General features: G+C 38.7%; 1 protein-coding gene across 1 annotated transcript; it reads right to left on the bottom strand.

Moving 5' to 3' along the window:
- Nucleotides 1-9: 9 nt before the first annotated feature.
- Nucleotides 10-15,397, bottom strand: ccdc134 (coiled-coil domain containing 134). Its single transcript, XM_077557296.1, has 8 exons — nucleotides 15,116-15,397; nucleotides 14,400-14,498; nucleotides 11,912-12,048; nucleotides 9,196-9,317; nucleotides 5,279-5,363; nucleotides 4,792-4,973; nucleotides 1,844-1,915; nucleotides 10-1,119 (listed from the first exon to the last, which is right to left on the bottom strand). The coding sequence occupies exons 3-8, from the start codon at nucleotides 12,015-12,017 to the stop codon at nucleotides 994-996; spliced, it is 693 nt and encodes a 230-aa protein (XP_077413422.1). The 5' UTR covers nucleotides 12,018-12,048; nucleotides 14,400-14,498; nucleotides 15,116-15,397; the 3' UTR covers nucleotides 10-993.
- Nucleotides 15,398-18,904: the final 3,507 nt, after the last annotated feature.

The raw sequence follows: 18,904 nt of genomic DNA, 5'->3' as shown, positions 1-18,904 counted from the left end.
CAAATGGCAGTCTTTGCACGCATCCTTCACATTTTAATTACATTTCATAGCAAAATGGCTTATTCATTTTGCAGCAGCAATGTGCTTCCACTGGATATCATCGGGCACAACATTAGAAATTCAGCATTTACACAATGAGATCCAAATCTAATGCAGGAGCTGAATGCTGTTTACATTGGCACTGTAACTGCAAGAAAGCTACAGTACAAAGTAGATTCAGATTTGCACTGTATCACAAAAGTGTTTAGAACATTGTGATTACCTTCCATAATGGTGGAAAAACTGTAAATATATTTACAAAGTCTCTCACACTACATATAGGAACTGGTTCGATGGTGCAAATGCAAGTAATGCTGTGGCTGGTGTGCACATTTTAACAGTCAGAATTGTGTGACAATAAAACCATAACCCAATACTGTACAAACAACTGCACAGTCAGAGACAGCGCATGAGCAAAGTACAGCTGTTGACTTCTTGCAAAACGAAAAGTATAATTGCCACTTCCTTATTGACGTACAAGACAAGCCTCCCATTTCTATTTGGAAACCTGAAGCATAGACAGTAAATCTAGACAAAACACCAGTTTGGTGAATGGTTTTGAAGTAAATTACATACATGAAACTAATTCCTAAAACACACATATTGAAATCTTATCAATGTAAAGGTTTAAAAACAATAGTAAAAACTTCAGAATTCTTTCCTCTAACACAACACTTTATCTTCTAATGATAAATCAGTGTAAAGAGTACAGCAATTCAGAAACGCACCCCATTAAAGAAAAAAAAAAATCCACTTTTTTTTTTTTTAAATATATCATGTAGATGTTCCATTTACTGTATCTTCCACAATGCACGTCTTTCGTGATGACAAAGTGATGATAGCTTTTGTTTCCCACTCTATCATCAGAGTCTACATGGGGAAACCTACATCCTTTCTCTTTCTTCCTTCCTTCCTTCTTTCTCTCTCTCCGATAAGCCTTGTTGAGGTGTGCTGCTATAGTTCGCTACGGGAGCGAGAGATGCGAGGGCCTTTTCGGATTTCTTTCCTCTTCTCCTCCTTCCTCCTCCTCTTCTCTTCCTCCCTCAGGAGCTTCTGGAAGGCCTCCGCAGTGTGAAGCACCTGTGGCCAAGAAAAACAGACGTAAAGTACAATACATACTGTGTACATCAGTAATATGAGAGGATCTTTTGCGTTCAGTTTAAGTTGCGTCACTTTGTCCAAATATTTGTGAGCCCTTGAAAGTGGAGGCACTTGGCATAAAAAAAGCTGTTATTTCTGATCAGGAAACTCAACATTATTATCTTTGCGAAGGCAGACTCTAAAAAAGTATGGTGGTCGCATGTAAATTCAAAACCATGAATCCCCGACTACAGACCAAATATTTCTCGACCAAATTATGTGATTGGCAATCCTGTAGTGACATTTAAAAACCAAACAAACAAAGAAATAGCAAAATAAATAATCTTGCGTAGGATTAATATAGATTTAGCAGCTACGGCTAACCCAAGAAGCCTCGGGAAAAAAAAGGAAAAAAAAAGAATATATATATATATATATATAAACAATACTAAAATATGGTTTTGCTTTGCTGTTGGGGCTCTATTTATATTATTATTTTTTCTTGTTGGAGTGTTGTGCCTTAATTCAGCCACCTGGTGGCGCATGTGCCCCAGGAGGTAATTAAATTGAAGCGCTGGGTAATGAATGTCAGGTGTGTGAACCAGAGAAAGCATACTGTAGTCGTACGTATACGCGTTTGTGTTGTATCCTTGGACATGATTGGAAATAGAATTGATTAGAGTTGAAGTAATTGTTTGGGGTCTTATATTGACATTTGACTTACATCATCTCTTTCTGTCCGGTAAGGGTTGATGAAGTCTGGAGATTTCTCTGTTATTCCCAGTTCCTGCGACATCTTGGCAAAGGGAGAAGCACAAACATACAAGTGAAAGTATAATTAACAAAATGATATGCTGACATTATGGTTTGTATACAGTTGCTCTACTTTACACCAGGATTATTCAAACTAAATGTAGAGATGGGACAAAGAGGTTAGGAGCATTGAAAGAACAAAAACGAACCTGCTACACAGTATAGGGGGACCGACGGCCACTATTTGCAGAAACCGACAATACTTCCTTTCACTTTCACAAGCTAATGCAAAACATGCTAGCCGGTTTGAGTTGGAAAAAACCCGTCTTGTATCTAAAGTACGCAATTTGAGGAAATATAGTTTGGCTTTTTCTCTGTAACCTCAGTTGTAAGAGACACCAACTACTCACACTTACTGGTCACAACATTAGGTACCCTTGCACAGTTCAATGAGCTTCTATTCAAGTGCCGTGTCAAAAATTCCATCCTTGAAAAAGATTTAGAATCGAGGAAGGTCAAACATTCTTAATTCGGATCAACACCAAATTGCACACCTTTATAATTATTCAAATACTGCTAAGTTTAATGGGTTCCTTGGCTAATGTCCCATTAGTGCTCTCAGTTCAGAGTATTCAGCCAACCATTTTCTCTATCTAGCGCTTCGCCTGTTCAGGGTCGCATCCTCGCTGGAGGCTGAAGCCCATCTCAGGCGACTTTGGGCAAAAGGCAGAGTCAATTATAGACCACATATAGAGACAGACAGAAAGTTTCAATCTCACATTTGCACCTTCACTCAGTAAGAATTAAACCCACACTGCCTGTGCCCAAGTCAAGCCAGTGTGACAAGTATATAATTCAACAAAATAAGTCTTAAGGCACAACTTCCCCTAAATTAGGATTATTTACTCTTATATTACTTTATTGCATTTTATTGTTGTTGTAAACTGTATTCCTACATTTGATCACTAAAAGTATGTGCCATTCTTAACTCATTCACTGCCATTGACGGCTATAGACGTCAAAAATTCATTTGAACTATTTCTATTAGTTTAACATTTTTTTCCCCACTTTTGTTAACAAGAGTATGAAAACCTAGATTTGTTTTTATTGTAGTAGAACAGGTATTAAATTTGTAATTAATCGTGAGTTAACTAGTGAAGTAATGGGATTAATTACAATTAAAATTGTATTCGCCTGAAACCCCTAATTTTTAATAATCTTTTCTTATAAAAATTGTAATCGCCTGACACCCCTAATGTTTTAATAATCTTTTCTTAAAAAAAAATATAATAATAATTATATATATATATATATATATATATATATATGTTTTTAAAAAATAAAATATTTCTCAGGAGAGCTCAGTATTGTTGATACTCCTGAGAAAAAAATAAAAAAATAAAAAAAATAAAATAAAATATAAAAAAAAAATTAAGGGCATCAGGCGATTACAATTTGTAATCGTAATTAACCGCATGACTTCCCTAGTTAACTCACGATTAATCACACATTTTATAGCTGTTCTAAATGTACAAAAAATATTTTTTTCTAGGTTTTCATACTCTTGTTAACAAAAAAAAAAAAAAGTTAAACTAATAGAAATAGTTCAAATGAATTTTTGACGTCTATAGCCGTCAATGGCAGTGAATGAGTTAACTTTTGACCAAAATTCATCATTCCACCCGATACAAAAGGAAGACAGACCGGGTTTCAATTAAGGAGCAGTGAAAGAGGGGAAGACCATACGTCTGGCTGGAAAGGAGGCAAAAATCTGCAGGATGGCCATAAAAAAAAAAAATAGAGGGATAAGAAAATAATTAGGCTCAGGATTACCCCTCCCGAGCACTCAACAAGTGACATATCTGGTTGTTCTGCTCCCTTGGGTTATGTGTCTTCAGAGGTTATTTTTCCCTTGCCAAAATCCACATAAAAAAAGTAGAGAGTTGTAAAAAAAAAAAAAAAAAGTGAAAGCAAGAATAGTGACTGACACACCTAAGATGGAGTTCACAAAGAGAGAGAAGATAAAAAAAAAGCTGAACCGGTAAAGAAAAAGAATGAAAGAAGAAAAAACCTGCAAATTAAAGTTTTGTATTGAATTTGTCTTCCTTTTATATAGCATTATCATGTGAGATTAAAATGTCTTGTTTTTTTTAAACTTCAGTTATCAATGGCACAATTTGCCCCACTGAATTCTGACTAATGGCACAAGCTATCCCGCACTGGGGGCAACTTGTGCCACAAAACCACTTATTTTCTTCAAAAGTTAGATTTCTCAGTTTATTGAAGAGCCAAATTGATTGCTCCCAGGGATGCACAGCATCCTAAACTATATGAACATATTTCAGTTGGAGGCATTCCTGTAATCCCCTTGCGTAAAAGACACTTTAAGTAAAAATGGGCACTACTTACACCCACTCTCCCCTCCCTAATGTTGTGGCCTGAGAGTTTGTATCTTTCAAGTTTCCCTGGGACTCAAATGGGGCCGTGGTGGGTCCATTTTTATTGGGTTATCGATTGTTAAAGATTGATCAATTTGTATCATCTTTGTGTGTAGTAGTTTATGAATAGTATACACTTCTCACAAAATATATTTGTTTTTCAGGTGAAATCTCAGAATGGCACAAAATCCACTAACGACCTTCACAGATAAACTTAATTTGACCTCAAGTATTTTTTTTTATGATTTGCCCAACAGCAAATTTCACAACAGACGTTTGATCCATGAATAGGCCAATAAATTTCGTAGTTCAATTAGAATAGTTATTAACTATACTTTTTGTTCGGCTCCCAGCAAAGACTCAAATTTCGTATTTGCCTCTTTAGGTGAAGAAGTTTAGAAAACCCTCCTCTACATAAAGGTGTCAAATTTTTAACAAATCATCACTTAAAAACATATTACTTAAATTTGGTCATCTTTACCAGCGTGAGGACATGTTGGTGGGCTCCTCCTGTGAAAACTCCGGTTTGGTTGCAAAAATGAAGCCCCCAGCGCAGCAGTCCACCCCAGTCAGTGTTGCGGTCAAAGTAGTGGTGGACAATGCGTGGGAATCGCAACGCCACATCGCCAAAAAATGCTGTGTTTTCCACAATGTGGGAATACGCTGCATGGGAGAGTAATTGCAAAGAAGGTTAATCAGAAGAAATAAGCACAACATGCTCAGAGGAAAGTGATAGATGAAAGGGTGTGAAATGCAGACTTTTGTGCAATAAGACAAAAACACGGTAATGGCCTGCATAAATCAAACAGGATGGTGACATCTTGGCTGTTGGCAGCCGCTCACTCTGATGGAGGAGGAAAGAAGGGCAGACAGACATTCAAAGTCGTTCGAATCAAACCAGTTAGGTTGATTAGGACTGAAGGGAGTGTTTGAAAGGTGAAAGGTCAAAATAAAAAAGAGAGTCAGACCTTCTTTGATTTTATCGTCCAGAGGGAATGGGTCGTCGGGCTGCATGTTGGCTGAGACCAGGACTTCTCTGGAGTCTTCCAGAACCTGAGCAACAACATGATATTAATATAACACTTTTTATAACCACTGAATTTGAATTTAAGCTACTGAGGTAATACGAGAAGGCGGGACTTCCAGCAGAAACTATCATGCGCGTACTCTGTTTCCGGTTACTGTTGAGACATAGGCTTGAGCATAGATATTTATAAAAACTAAATGTCTTATGACGCAGAATCCACTGACCGCACGGGTCGGCCATCTTGTCACAGGCAGGCAGTTTGGTCTGTTGTATTGACTGTGAGCGAAAGAGAGTGATCTGAACAAATGTAAACTCTGTTATCTCGCTTCGAACTAGACAGATTTACACACGGTTCGCTTTCTCACAAACTTTAATAAAGTAGTAATAATTCTGGATGGATTATTTATTAACTATGCGGATTAATATTAATTATCAACAAGTATGTAGTATAACTACACTTGTAAACTAAACGGCTCAATAATCAGTTGACTTTTGGCAAACCGCTCTTTTTTAAAGAACATGTACAATAAAAACACAGTCATGAATGGGAGAGGCGGAAAAAACTTAAAAACGTGAAGACACTTAAGTAGCAGCGTACAACGAGCAATGTAGTGTCGTGTTTTTACGTCACATGAGTAGACTCGACATCGGTGGATCGCCGTCAACAGCAGACATCTATCCAGTCATGTGCAGCATGGCTATAACTTGAGCAACAGCACCCTCTCGTGTTATAATAGTGCAATGTTGTAAAGGACTTGAATGATACACGCCTTATGTACCCCATTAAAGGGGAGGTAAATCGCGCAGGAATCGAGTGGAAAACACACAAATTTTGATGAAAGTAAATGGAACCGGAACTTACGTATGCTCAAATGTCCCTTTAATCGGAAGCAGTGTTTTAAATGAAACAAACAAAGTGCTGGTACTCCCCTAATTCCACTACATATATATTATTTCGGGCAAAATACAGGACTTAATTGCGCTTGGGACCAATTCTAGCCACTCATGCTCAGTAATTAGGTTGTTACTGACACATTCTAATATTTATTTCCACTGAAAACACTTATCAGTGTTTGTTTTACACCAGGATCCCTGTATGGGATAATGAGAACCTAGCAAAGAACGAACTTCATTGTTTGCATCAAGTCAACCATTCAGCGAGTGGACTGTATATTATCTCAGTATCGTGACTTGCAGAAGTTAGATTTACATTTCACAGCGATTGTTTTTTCTTGTGTGCTTTGCTTTCATTTCATTATTGATGTTTCTGACAACATGATTATGCAGACCAATCTTTGAGTAGCACTTGGAAAAATATCTCATGAGAGAAGATTTATATTCACATTCTAACTGATGACATTTGAATTTAGAGCTTCACCCACACTTACTTATACTTATTGGTACAACCGGATGTCACACAGTGGTATTTTCACCATAGAGGAAGAAAATTACGTTAAAAGTAGTAAGCGGGAAAAGTATTTATGGGGTATATGCCACGGAGGCGGCGGAACTTCCGAATTGCTGGTTTTCACACGTCAGCTTTGTTTCCGTTCCCTGTTTGCGACGCGTGGGCCACGTCCCAGTTCTTGCGCTTGCGCCCCTCGGTTACGCGTTCCCATTGATGGGTGTAGTGTGTCTGTCTCAGATGTCCGAAGCAATTCATAGAGTTGAGACGCAGGGGTGGGGGTGCGAGTGTTGGGAATGACGCTGATGTGTGAAACCTTGAAGTCGAAAGTCCGTGGCATCTACCCCATTCAATATACAGTATTGTATAGGTGTGGCAACACAAGATGGCCGGCACCGGCTTCACTTCTCGCTTGCATGAGCAGTCCAGGGTTGTGTCCGAACGTCCACACTTATCCCTTAACCCCTCGTTCACTACATAGCCACGCACTATATAGTGGCCTAACATGTAGTGCCCTCAATCTGTTTGGCGATTCGGACAGTCAGTCAGCTCACTACTTTCTCCTCGTCGCATATCACGTGACCACCGTAACTGTAAATATTTTAAACTAAAACACATTAATTATTTCTGGAGTATATATTTAATGCATCACTTTTATTCCCGCGCTTGCGCCATGTTTTTTTTTCATTCTCGCAATGCATTGTGGTCTATATCAACCCGTAGCATCGATGTTCACTACTTTGAGTGCATTGAGGGTAATTTTGAGTGCCCTACATTTTCGCTCCCTGGACATTCGGACGCCACTACAAATGACGTGACCCCTCAGTAGGGCACTATATAGGGAGTAGGGTGCACATTCGGACACAGCCCAGGTTACGTTCGTGCTGTGTCAGCCTGCGAATCCGCCTCAGAGTTTGGCCGTGGTCTTTATTTTATTTTTATTTTTAAGCTTTGAGCCAGGACAGCATGGTAGCGTTTTAATTTCATTTTCTTAACTCAAGAGCGATGGTTGTACAACTACACGCGCGTTCAGGTCGGTTAGCATCACGTGTACAGCGGGCGACATCAATGGCGCTCGGAAGAGCAGCTTTTTGGGAGCTAATGTAGCTTTCTGACATGTCTGCTCGGACAATTGTGCTGAGTGGAAGATGCGTTCATCTGGGCCATCTAAAATAGTGCACACTGGAGATATGAGCAGAAGTGACAGGCACAGACAATCAATCACTGGACAATTCCTTAGATTATGTCATCAGATTGTGCAGTTGTATCCATGCGTCTGTGGCAGGTGATTGTACAAAGTGGCAAAAATCTGCTGACGATGCATTTGAGCTAGAGGGTGACGAGTCCTTGGGAGACGCAAAGTCGCCAGGATATCCGCCCTCATGGGAAATGCAGGCTGACAATACAGCATAGCCCACAGCCACTGTGAGAGGGGAGGGAGGAATTAATATTCTAACAAAAGCTTGAAAACCTGGTGAGGAATATAATTGGTGGAATAGGAGCCTTTGATTCTCTGCTGTCCTCAGTCTCAGTCTGTACAAGGAGGTTTGCAGTCGTTATTAGTTTGTCAAGTACAAGAAGCTGCATGTCCAAGTGCTTGTTTGATTTGGTTATTGTGACGGATGCATAGGAGCTGTCACGTCATTAAAAAGAACTACAGCCAGTTTGCTATGATGACAATGTACTATCCAAGAAAGAAACCATAAGGAACATACTGTGGCAGTGTACAGTGATGTGCAAAATTGTAAATGGATTTAATTTCAGTGTCAAAGAACTGCATATTTGTTACAGCCAAGCATGGAAGAAAACAATTAGCCCAAAGTGTATAATGAAATACAAGGTAAGAATCGATAAGGCCCTGCAATATCCATCGATCCATTTTCTACCTTTTTTCCTGGCGCTTATCCCAGCAGACATCAGACAATAAAGTGCGGTACACCATGGGACTGGTCGCCAATGGCAGTGCATGACACGCCTCTCATCTGACACCCAGCAGATGTGAGGAGAACAATACTAAGATGCAGGACCTGACAATATCTGGGGGCGCATACTGAGGAACTGTTCTGCCAGCGGACTGAAGGTGCAAACGCGCATTTTCCACACTTCATCTGTCCCAACCTGCCTAAAGACTGCCTGCCGTCCCGCAGAACCTGCTGCAAAAGATGGACTCAGCCCAAAAATGTTCACCACTATTCACACAATCACATCACAATTCCTTGAATAAAGAAAAAACAACAACAATCATTCACACTCAAATTTATAACTTAAACTGACAACGTGTAATATTAGCGCCATCTCGTGGTCAACTAATAATTAATTCAATAAAAAAAACACGGTATATATTTCAATAATCTGCAATGTTTTTCAAGGTTCAAGACTAAAGTTGAAGAATGTCTGTGGGTACTTTCCCTAGAAACAGATGAATGCAACTTTCTGTAGATGTCACACGTTACCTTGAAGAGGCCTTTGAGCATGATGTCTATTATCTTATATTGCTGGTTAATGTCATTCAGTTCAACCAGATTCTTGAGCGCGTTGAGCTGATCTTTTCTCTTTGTCTCAAACATACGCTTATCTGGTGAGAGGAGGTCAGGAAGAAGGAAAAACACCAGTGGTTTAATCTATGCAAGTTATGACTTTGTTACTGTACTTAGCTAGATTTTTCATGTATTTGTACTTTACTTAAGTATTCGTTTTCTTCCTCTTAAGACTTGTATGAAGAGCATTATAGAAGTGTTTGCATTCACTTAACTCTTTCACTGCCACTGACGTTTAAAGACGTCAAGTAAAAACCTACGGTTCACTGCCAATGACGTCAAAAGACGTCATCCAATGATTTTTTTTTTTTTTTTTGAAACGGGTAGAGGAAACCCTTCCGCATGTCTGGTGAAAGTTTCCAGTCTGTCTGTTGTGCCTAATGACTATTTTTGGCCCCTAGAGGGCAGCGATGACTCTCTTTTGACAAGATCGGGTGGGCGTCAGTAGAGGCGGAGCTAGAGCGTCGAGCAGGAGATGAGAATGGAAGACAAAGGAAAAATGGCGGCCGGTCGCGAGGAGCTCACGCCCGAGACGTTTTTTTCAAAGACCAAAAGCATCGCTGAAAGAGCACATTGTTGACGACGATGATCATCATCATCGATGATGAAGATGAGGGTGGTGACTCCGTGGTTGAGAAGCATTGACGCGGCAGTAGAAGACGTTAGATGGAGCTAGATGGAGGAGGGAACGGGCAATGGCGAGCGTTTGCAAGCAGCTCTACACTTACAAGACGAAAGGCATCGACCAACGCTAAAATAGTACATTGATGACGACGATGATCATCCTCGATGATGATGAAGGTGAATCCGAGCTTGACGGGGAAATTGGAACCGCTGACGCGGCGGCTATGATGGTGTCGTAACGCGGAGCGCAACCGAGCACGCACAGGCGGACGTTCGATCGGACGACGGAGAGTGCCCCGAGTCCAATGCATATTCATCGGAGGAAGTGTGTACAGTCTGCTACTTGCTTTTTATTCCCCGGAAAAAAAGGCCGTCAAGAAAGTGTAACGTTTGCACGCAAAACGGACCAATGCGAAAGTGAAAGTAAACTGTTGTGCGAGTCCTGGCGTCTCCTTGCACGCAGGAGAGCGTTACAAAAGGAAAAACTGTATTTGAAACAGCCACATAATTGTAAGTAGTACCACAGTTGCACACATTTGTAAATAGTTTGCGAAATTGTTTTGTCAAATTGTTACACTGTTGAATGGAAATAAACGTATTTTGCAATCAAAAAACACTTTTTCATTGTTGGTGAAAGCGTTTTACAGAAGTAAAGCACTATTTAGGTGTTTGTGGCATCATTCATGGACAAAAAGAAGTGTACAATTCACTAGAGTGCATGAAATAACATCGTTTCACAAAAAGCTCTTTTTCTCCGTTTTTTGTTTCAAAAGAGAGAATTTCGGTGAAAGTAACCATTTTCTATTGTTGATTACTGAAGATCGGAATAAGGTAGAAACAAACTTTTTTTCTGATGAAAGCTGAGAGTCCAATCTTTCATTTGGTAGTATGTGTGTTTCCATAGTCCAAACACAACATTTTCTGTGGACCTTGAAAGATCACTCAAAATGCTTAAATCGGCTGGCAGTGGGGACAACCCGTTTCTGAAAACATCTGGCAGTGAAAGAGTTAAAAAAAAAAAAAACTCCAGTCTTATTTATTTTTTATTTGGGGGGGGGGGGCTTCGTTTTTTTGTGTAATTATTTGTTATTTTCAGTTTTTCTGAATATTTTTTTCTGTCTGAATAAAATATTTTGAGAAACAGGAAAAAATATATTCAGAAAAACAGGAGGAACAATTACTCAGAGAAACAGAAAAAAAATATTTAGACAAACAAAGCACCAGCTTCTGTTTTTTGGAGTAATTATTATTATTATTTTTTTACCTCTGAGCTCCAAGTGACTTGTTCCAGATAAAAAAAAAAAATCTGTTTTTTAAAAATAATAATTTCCCCTATTTTTCCTAAATAATTTGCCCCCCGTTTTTTTTGATTTTTTTTTATGACAGTAAAAAAAAAATCTGTAAAACAGAAAATAAATATTCAAAAAAACAGAAATGATTTTTTTTAAATACCCCCCCCCCCCAAAAAAGTCAGAAAACTAGAGTTCCCCCCTCCAACTGAATGCAATACGCTTCCATAGAGTATTGTATTAAATTCACTGAAAAAAAAAACATTGTAACTTTCAAAGTCTGTACTTTTTTTTGTAACAATATACTAAAAATCAAATTTTAAAAATTAAAATCATTTTACTTTAAAAGTCAGAACTTTTTTTTTTTTTTTTACTTAAATCTACTGAAAGCAAGAAATTGAATTTCAAATCACTACTGCCACCTGTGGCTGAAAAATGAAACTGCATTGTGTCCCTTCTTCACATACACAATGCACACGTGACATCACATCCACAGACAGAGGGTAGGAAATTCAAACCCAAATCCTGTCTGAAAACTATTGGCCAGAGGCTTGCAAGAGTCCAGATTATGAACATTTTAGGTGCTGCTCTACTAATTAAAGAAGTTTCAGTCATAATTGGTCAGCGTTAAATCAGTGTTTCTACTTTACCAGCCTTTTACATAACATTTAAGACTTCCAAAACAGGCACACGTGCACATAGCCGCAGCAGAAGGATACAGATCTGCAGGTTCGAGTCGTGTCTCGGCCTGTGTGAGTCAGTGTCTCCCGAGCTGAGGGTGGCAGTGGAGGCGAACGCCAGGGCCGTCACAAATAAACTCCACATGGTCAGTAGGAGGCGGCAGGACGCCAATCACCTGCGCAGAGATGCCAAAGCAGAACATTGATTCCATCCAAATGCTGAAAAACAATCTGAACTGTGATCACATTTGGTGGACGACCATCTCCAAAATCTGCCTGAATTGTGTTCATCAGCGTAGAAAATAGCATGATGCTAATACTTTGGTACTTATGGACTTATGAGAAGGCGGAGACATGCATTGGGAAAATGTTCAATATGGAACACCGGAGGGTAGTCAGCTTAACAAGGCGGGCTACTAATGTTCCACGGAATAGAAACATTTGATGTCTGCCACTTGCAAACTCCCCAGAAAACATTTTGAAGTAGAGTAGCATCCTCTTTCCCTCCTACTGCCCTCCCTCCTTTCTCCTCCAGTCCGATTGTTGCGCCATCCACAGCACTCGATTTTGATGTTCGGCTGTTACTTTCCCTCCCTCTGAGCCATTTTGGAAGGGAGGGCAAGAAGATAAATAACTAAAAAGTGAGCCTCATCAAATCAAGATTTTATGAAGGCTAAAGAAAACAAGACCAGAAAGAGGAAGAGGCCGGATAATAATTCACATTACACATGAATAATTTAGCAAGGGCACAATCAATGAATGTGCTATGAGAAGGTTGGATGGAGGTGACTAGGTTGAGTACACTTTGACAAGAGGATTAAGGGAACATTTCTTTGCTGAGAAAGAGTGGAAATACCAAGTGCAAATAGTACAGTGCAAGTGTAAGATAGCAGAGAAGTATATATATATATATATATATATATAGATATATATATATATATATATATATATATATATAAGGGGTGTGAATTGCCTAGTACCTGGCGATTCAATTCGTATCACGATTCATAGGTCACGATTCGATACAGATTAATCCCGATACAAATCTATAAATTGATTATTGTGATTTTTTAAACTCAAATTTAGAAAATACTAACCAGTAAACTTGTACATGTATACTGTAAGATTTCTATGAAAATGTATTTATTCATCTGAAAATTCAGGCTTATAACTGAGCCACTTCATTTAACAAACAGTTAGTTTAGCAGTCTGTTTCATGTTTGAACAGCACTGAAATAAAATATTAAGGCTTAATGTTCCATTCATTTTTGTTATTTCTGATTATTAGAATTTATACAGTATTGTATATTGTCTTTTTTTTATATTTTTGCTGATCTTTCTCTCTCTCTCTCTTTTTTAATAGAAAGCATTTGGTCTTACCGTTATATTTATATAGTTATGAATGTCACTGTTCCCTTCTCACTCATGTATTTGAAGAAATGTGCAAATTCAGCTATTTTATTGGATTGAAAAAGAATCCAAATGGACCAGATAACTAAATTGGAGAATGTAATCATTCTTAGTTTTATTTAATTTTTTTGCAGCGGCGGTGACAGGGAGGCTTTGCCTCTCCTGCCTGCCCTGACTTTAAGTAGTGTATTGCGCTTTTAACATTTGACTGGAGTTGACATTTTAAAATGTTAAGACACCAATCAGTATAAAGAAATAAATCAAACATTCTCATATCTCCAAAAAACATCACTTTTCAGAAAACTGTGTTCAACTATTAACATTGCATTGTTAAAGGACAGTAAGTCCTTTTAATTTCATTACTTCATATTAGTCAAAATTTAGAAAAAAATAACTCCCACAAATGTGGACTGATCAATACATGCATATGTGGAAAAAATATATCATTTACCAAATTATGACATGGTAGGTTTCGGCCTGATGCCAGCGATATACTTTAAAGTTCTGGACTGAAGCTAACTGCATATGTATTACCTGGTGAATGCAAATTGAATTCATCTTTTGGCTCTTGCCTTCAGCTTTCTGAGACTGAGTGCTAAAAATCCCAAAGTGGTGCTTGAGCGCTTGAACATTACCATCTAATTGCCAGGAAGAAGGGGACCTGCGCCTCCTTCTAAATGTACAGCAGCTGGCTGCATTATTTGAGAATCCTGCACGACTCGGGCAGAAGGACGACGTAGCTGTACGACAGATGGTAATTGCCAAGATTGTTATCACCAAGGGCGCCATTTAAGGCAGTCAAAACACCCGTAGTAGTAGGTTTTGCTAATAAAGCTTAGTGAAACAATTACCTGAAACAAATATTTGAGATTCTATCATTTACAACGGCAGCTGTATTCACCTTTACCACGATAATGTGACGACTCAGGGCAGGGTACACTGAAATCAACAACTAAAAAAAGCCACACAGGTTTTTGAGTTAAGCAGCCCGAGCACAGATCAAAATCCAAGTGCAAATGCGTGATGTGATCATTTCGACCAGTTCTGCAAGGAACACATGTTCAATTACATTTGAAAAATATGGTATTTTACATATATACATCATCTATTTTCTCACCTGGTTGGATTTTGTTTCAGCTGCTGCTGCTTTAACTTAGTGTGTTTTGCTCCAAGGCCAGTGGAGTGTGCTCAAGTCTTGCCTGGCGATGACAATGTCCTGTGGTGCAGAGGCTTAGGTTAAATGTCCTCTAAGTGGAATTGGAGAATCACATTTTTATTATTAAAATAGTCATCATAATGAAAAAAATCAATGAAAGAAGCTACACTTGTTTTCTTTTCTTTTTTGAAGTCCCTGTGATATGAAAACAAGCATCCACAATCAGCAGATGCGATACCTCTCTGCTCCTGCTCTACCCCCAGTGGTGTAAAACTAGTAAAAAATAATCAAGTGTGGGAGGCAGCTTGGAGCTCCACATCCGTTTAAATAAGTGAGCCTGGAGGCATGAGCAGCTCATCGTGGGACAAGCGAAAATGTTGATCAGGCTGCTGGACGAGTGTAGCTCGAATCCTCACAGGCTCTTTAAAGCCTCGTGTGGGGAAGTTTGATACATCACATTGGCTACTTCCTCTTCCCATCCGTCATGACATTCATTCAAAGGCGACCATATGGACAGTCGAGTCAGTTTGTATGCAGTACTTATTTCAAGCTATTGTGTCAAACGGATATGCACAACTGTATTCACTGTAAAACGAATATTTTACAAATGACTACATCGGACCTCTTAGCCAGCACAGGAAAATCAGACCAATAAATGAAACTCGCTGATCACTCACCGCGTTAGCGCGAGAATCGGAGGCTCGTTTTAAATCTCGCCCCGCACTAATCTTGAATTTAATCACGCCGTAGACCTCGAAGAGACAGTCACTTTATCCATGAAGATCCTCAGGTGACAAATACGCGCGCGCACCCGCACACATTGGGTTGCAGTGGTTCATTTACATATGGACAGCACTTGCTGCTGCTCCACTCCGCTGATGCCACGAGCGCACCGGCAGGCTTCCCTCGGACGAATGACAGCAAACAGCCACTCTGCTCAGGCAATGGTTTCCTTCCGGAGTGGTTAGAGGTAGACACCAACACAACTACGTTCCGTTTCCGCACGGCTGCTTCCGCTGGGAATTGGGAATACAGTATAACAAAATAAAATAAAAATTTGCAAGGTAAAAGAGAATGTGTTTTGTAAGAGGTCTGCTAGTTGTAATTTGTTGGTGTACACTGCAGCAATGATGATAAAGTGGATTGTACTAAAAAAACTACTAGTTAACACAAATATTTTAACGGCTAATTAGCAACTAAACCTAAACATGAAGAATAAAAAAATAAATAAAAATAATAATATTAATAAAAACGAGAGTGCTTAAAAATATAACTAGCTGAAACTACATTTTACTTTTATAAAACTAACCATAATAAAAGGGAAAAAAGTATATTGTTTTAATCTTTAATAATAGATGAGATTTTGGGGTTTATTTTAAATTATTTATTTTGGTATAACTACGGCCATACAGCAGAAGGAAGATCAAACTGTTTGTGAATGGTACTTTACTACACATTACACGTTATTTAATAATTATTATTTTTATTTTTTTTAAATCGTTCACTTGTCAAATAGGGAAAATGCCACGGACTTCCGACTTCTGGGTTTTACACATCAGCGCCGTTTCCGGCCACTGCTGGCCGCGTTCCAACACTTGCACGCCCACCCCTGCATCCCCCAACCGATGAGCGGGAGCACGTCACGGCTATCTGAAATGCTTCGGACACTGAGACACACTACACACTCGCAGCCTCGCACCTGTCGACGGGAACGCGCAACCGAGGGGCACAAAGGCGGAAGCGCAAGTACTGGCACGCGGCCCACACGTCGCAAACTGGTAACGGAAACAAAGTTGATGGGTGAAAATCCAGAAGTCCCGCCTCCTCTGTGACATATAGTCCATTGAAAAACTACTAGCCTAATACTAATGGTGTATATGCCACAGAGGAGGCAGAACTTCCAACTTCCGGGTTTCACACTTCAGCGCGTTGCTGTCTGCTACGTGTGGGCTGGGTCCCAGTGCTTGCGCTTTCGCCCTTGTGCCCCTTGGTTGTGCGTTCCTGTCGAAGGGTGCGAGTGTGTAGTGTGTCTGTCTCAGTTGTCCCAAGCAGTTACAAAATCCTAAGAGGCAAACTCAGCAGTGCTGTGTCTGCAGTGTAGTGTAGTGAGTAGTGCAATTACCTCTAAATTGGAGAGACCAGAACCCCTACACAAACACATGGCACAGCATAGAGGAGCAGCATCTTCTGGCCCTGTGTCAACAGTTGATTTGCATAAATAAATGAATAAACAAAAAAGTGTCCTTCAATCGAGCACAACAATGCCAAAATTCTGTACTGTACTGTACAGAGAGGACCACTGGTTTGAATTAAGCCATCTTTATAAAACTAGAAATGTCATCTACAAAAGGAGGAGGATTACACCATCACTTTGGTTAATGTCCTAAAAATCTCCCCCCAGAAGATCTGATTTGTGGCCACTATTGTGCCGTTTTGCCAGTATGCAGGCAAACCACAAGTTGATATGTGAGACTGTCATTCACCAGACATGTCTGGCAACAACAACAACAACCCTATTGTGACCACCCCAGCATTTCGGACGAGTGGCTAGCATGGTGTATCACCACCTCCTGCCCAAAGGTAGCTCACCTGTGATCATAATAAGGACCAGAAGTATGGAAAATGGAAGGATAGGTAACAGACTGGATTACAGAAAACAACAGATTTTATAAATACAATGTATAGTAATAATCTATTCCCTGTAATTATGAAACCTAGCAGAATAACAATTGATATAGATACACTAATAGATAATATATTTATAAATAAAATTGACCATAAAATAGAACGTGGACTTCTTATTAATGATATAAGTGATCATCTTTTCGGACTATTTTGATTTTAAAAAATCAAAATAAAACCAACAATAACCTACACATCAGAAACAAGACTAAGAACACAACGCTCCATGCCTGCCTTTAAGTTGGATTTAGAAAAACACAATTGGTCTGAGGTCTATTCAAACGATGAGCCCAATATCGCATACAGTGCATTTCAGTCTACCATTTTTTCTCTAGACAATAAACATTGTCCATTAATAATAGTCCCAAGAAAATCTAAATGTCTCAATAAGGCCTGGATGACGAAAGGGATAGAAAATGCATATAAAAAGAAAAACATTTTATACAAAAGATTTATTAAATCGAGAACTATGGAAGCTGAAATAAAGCACAAGACCTACAATAATAAACTATTGAATATTATACGAACAAGAAAGAAAGATTATTGCCATTCATTACTAGAGCAGAATAAAAGCAACACACAAGAAATATGGAAAATACTAAATCATGTAATTAAAAATAGCAGCAAAAAAACCTACGATTTTAATGAGTATTTTGTTAATGTTGACAGTAATTTTGCAAAAGAAATCCCTGAGCCAAGAAACAAACATGAAATAGGTAAGCACATAAAAAAAAATCATCCACTATGTGGCTTAATGCTGTTAATGATACAGAAGTATTAAATGTTGTTAAAATAAAATAAAAAGTCAACTGACTGCTTCAACATTTATATGACATTAGTAAAATGTATTATAGAATATGTTGTGTAACCTTTCACATATATATGTAGTTTGTCGTTTAAAGCCGGTATATTTCCATCAAAAATGAAAAAAGCAAAAGTTATTTCTATTCATAAAAATTGAATATATCCACTAATTATAGACCAATATCACTGCTACCACAGTTACCAAAATACTATAAAAAATATATTTTCATATATACTGGACAACTTCATTGAAAAACATAAGCTCTTAAGTGAAAAATATGGGTTAAGAGAAAAACAGACCACCACAATTGCAGTCACGGAACTCGTAGAGGCAATATCTACTAACATAGGTAATAAAAAAATACTGTTGGAATTTTTATTGATTTAAAAAAAACATTTGATACTGTAGATCAGAGGTGGGCAATCTCGGTCCTCGAGGGCCGTAGTCCTGCAGGTTTTGGAGGTTTCTCACTTCCAACGCAAGCTGATTCCAATCAACAGGCTCATTATCAGGCTTATGCAGAGCTTGCTGATGAGCTGATCATATATCAGCTGTGTTGGAGAAAGGCAACCTGCAAAACCTGCAGGACTCTGGCCCTCGATGCCCACCTCTGCTGTAGATCATTCTATACTAATGAATAAATTAAAAATATATGGCATACACGGTTTGGCATATAAATGGATGAAAAGTTATTTGGATAATAGACATCAGTACTTACAGTTTAACAATATACAGTACAATCAAAACACTTGAATATTACTCATGGAGTCTCCCAAGGGTCTGTGCTAGGCCCCAAATTATTTATATTGTATATAAATTACATCTGTTGTGTCTCAAAAATATTCAAAAGCATCTTATTCGCCGATGACACAACTCTCAGCTTCTGACTACTGTGGAGAATTAATTGAACACATTAAAAAACTGGTTTGACATAAACAAATTATCATTCAACTTAAACAAAACCAAGTTTATAGTTTTT

The sequence above is a fragment of the Vanacampus margaritifer genome, chromosome 2 (genome assembly GCF_051991255.1).
Source record: "Vanacampus margaritifer isolate UIUO_Vmar chromosome 2, RoL_Vmar_1.0, whole genome shotgun sequence".
In the NCBI taxonomy this organism is placed as follows: Eukaryota; Metazoa; Chordata; class Actinopteri; order Syngnathiformes; family Syngnathidae; genus Vanacampus; species Vanacampus margaritifer.
The sequence above is the reverse complement of the archived record's forward strand: the minus strand, read 5'-3'. Positions and strand labels throughout refer to the sequence as shown.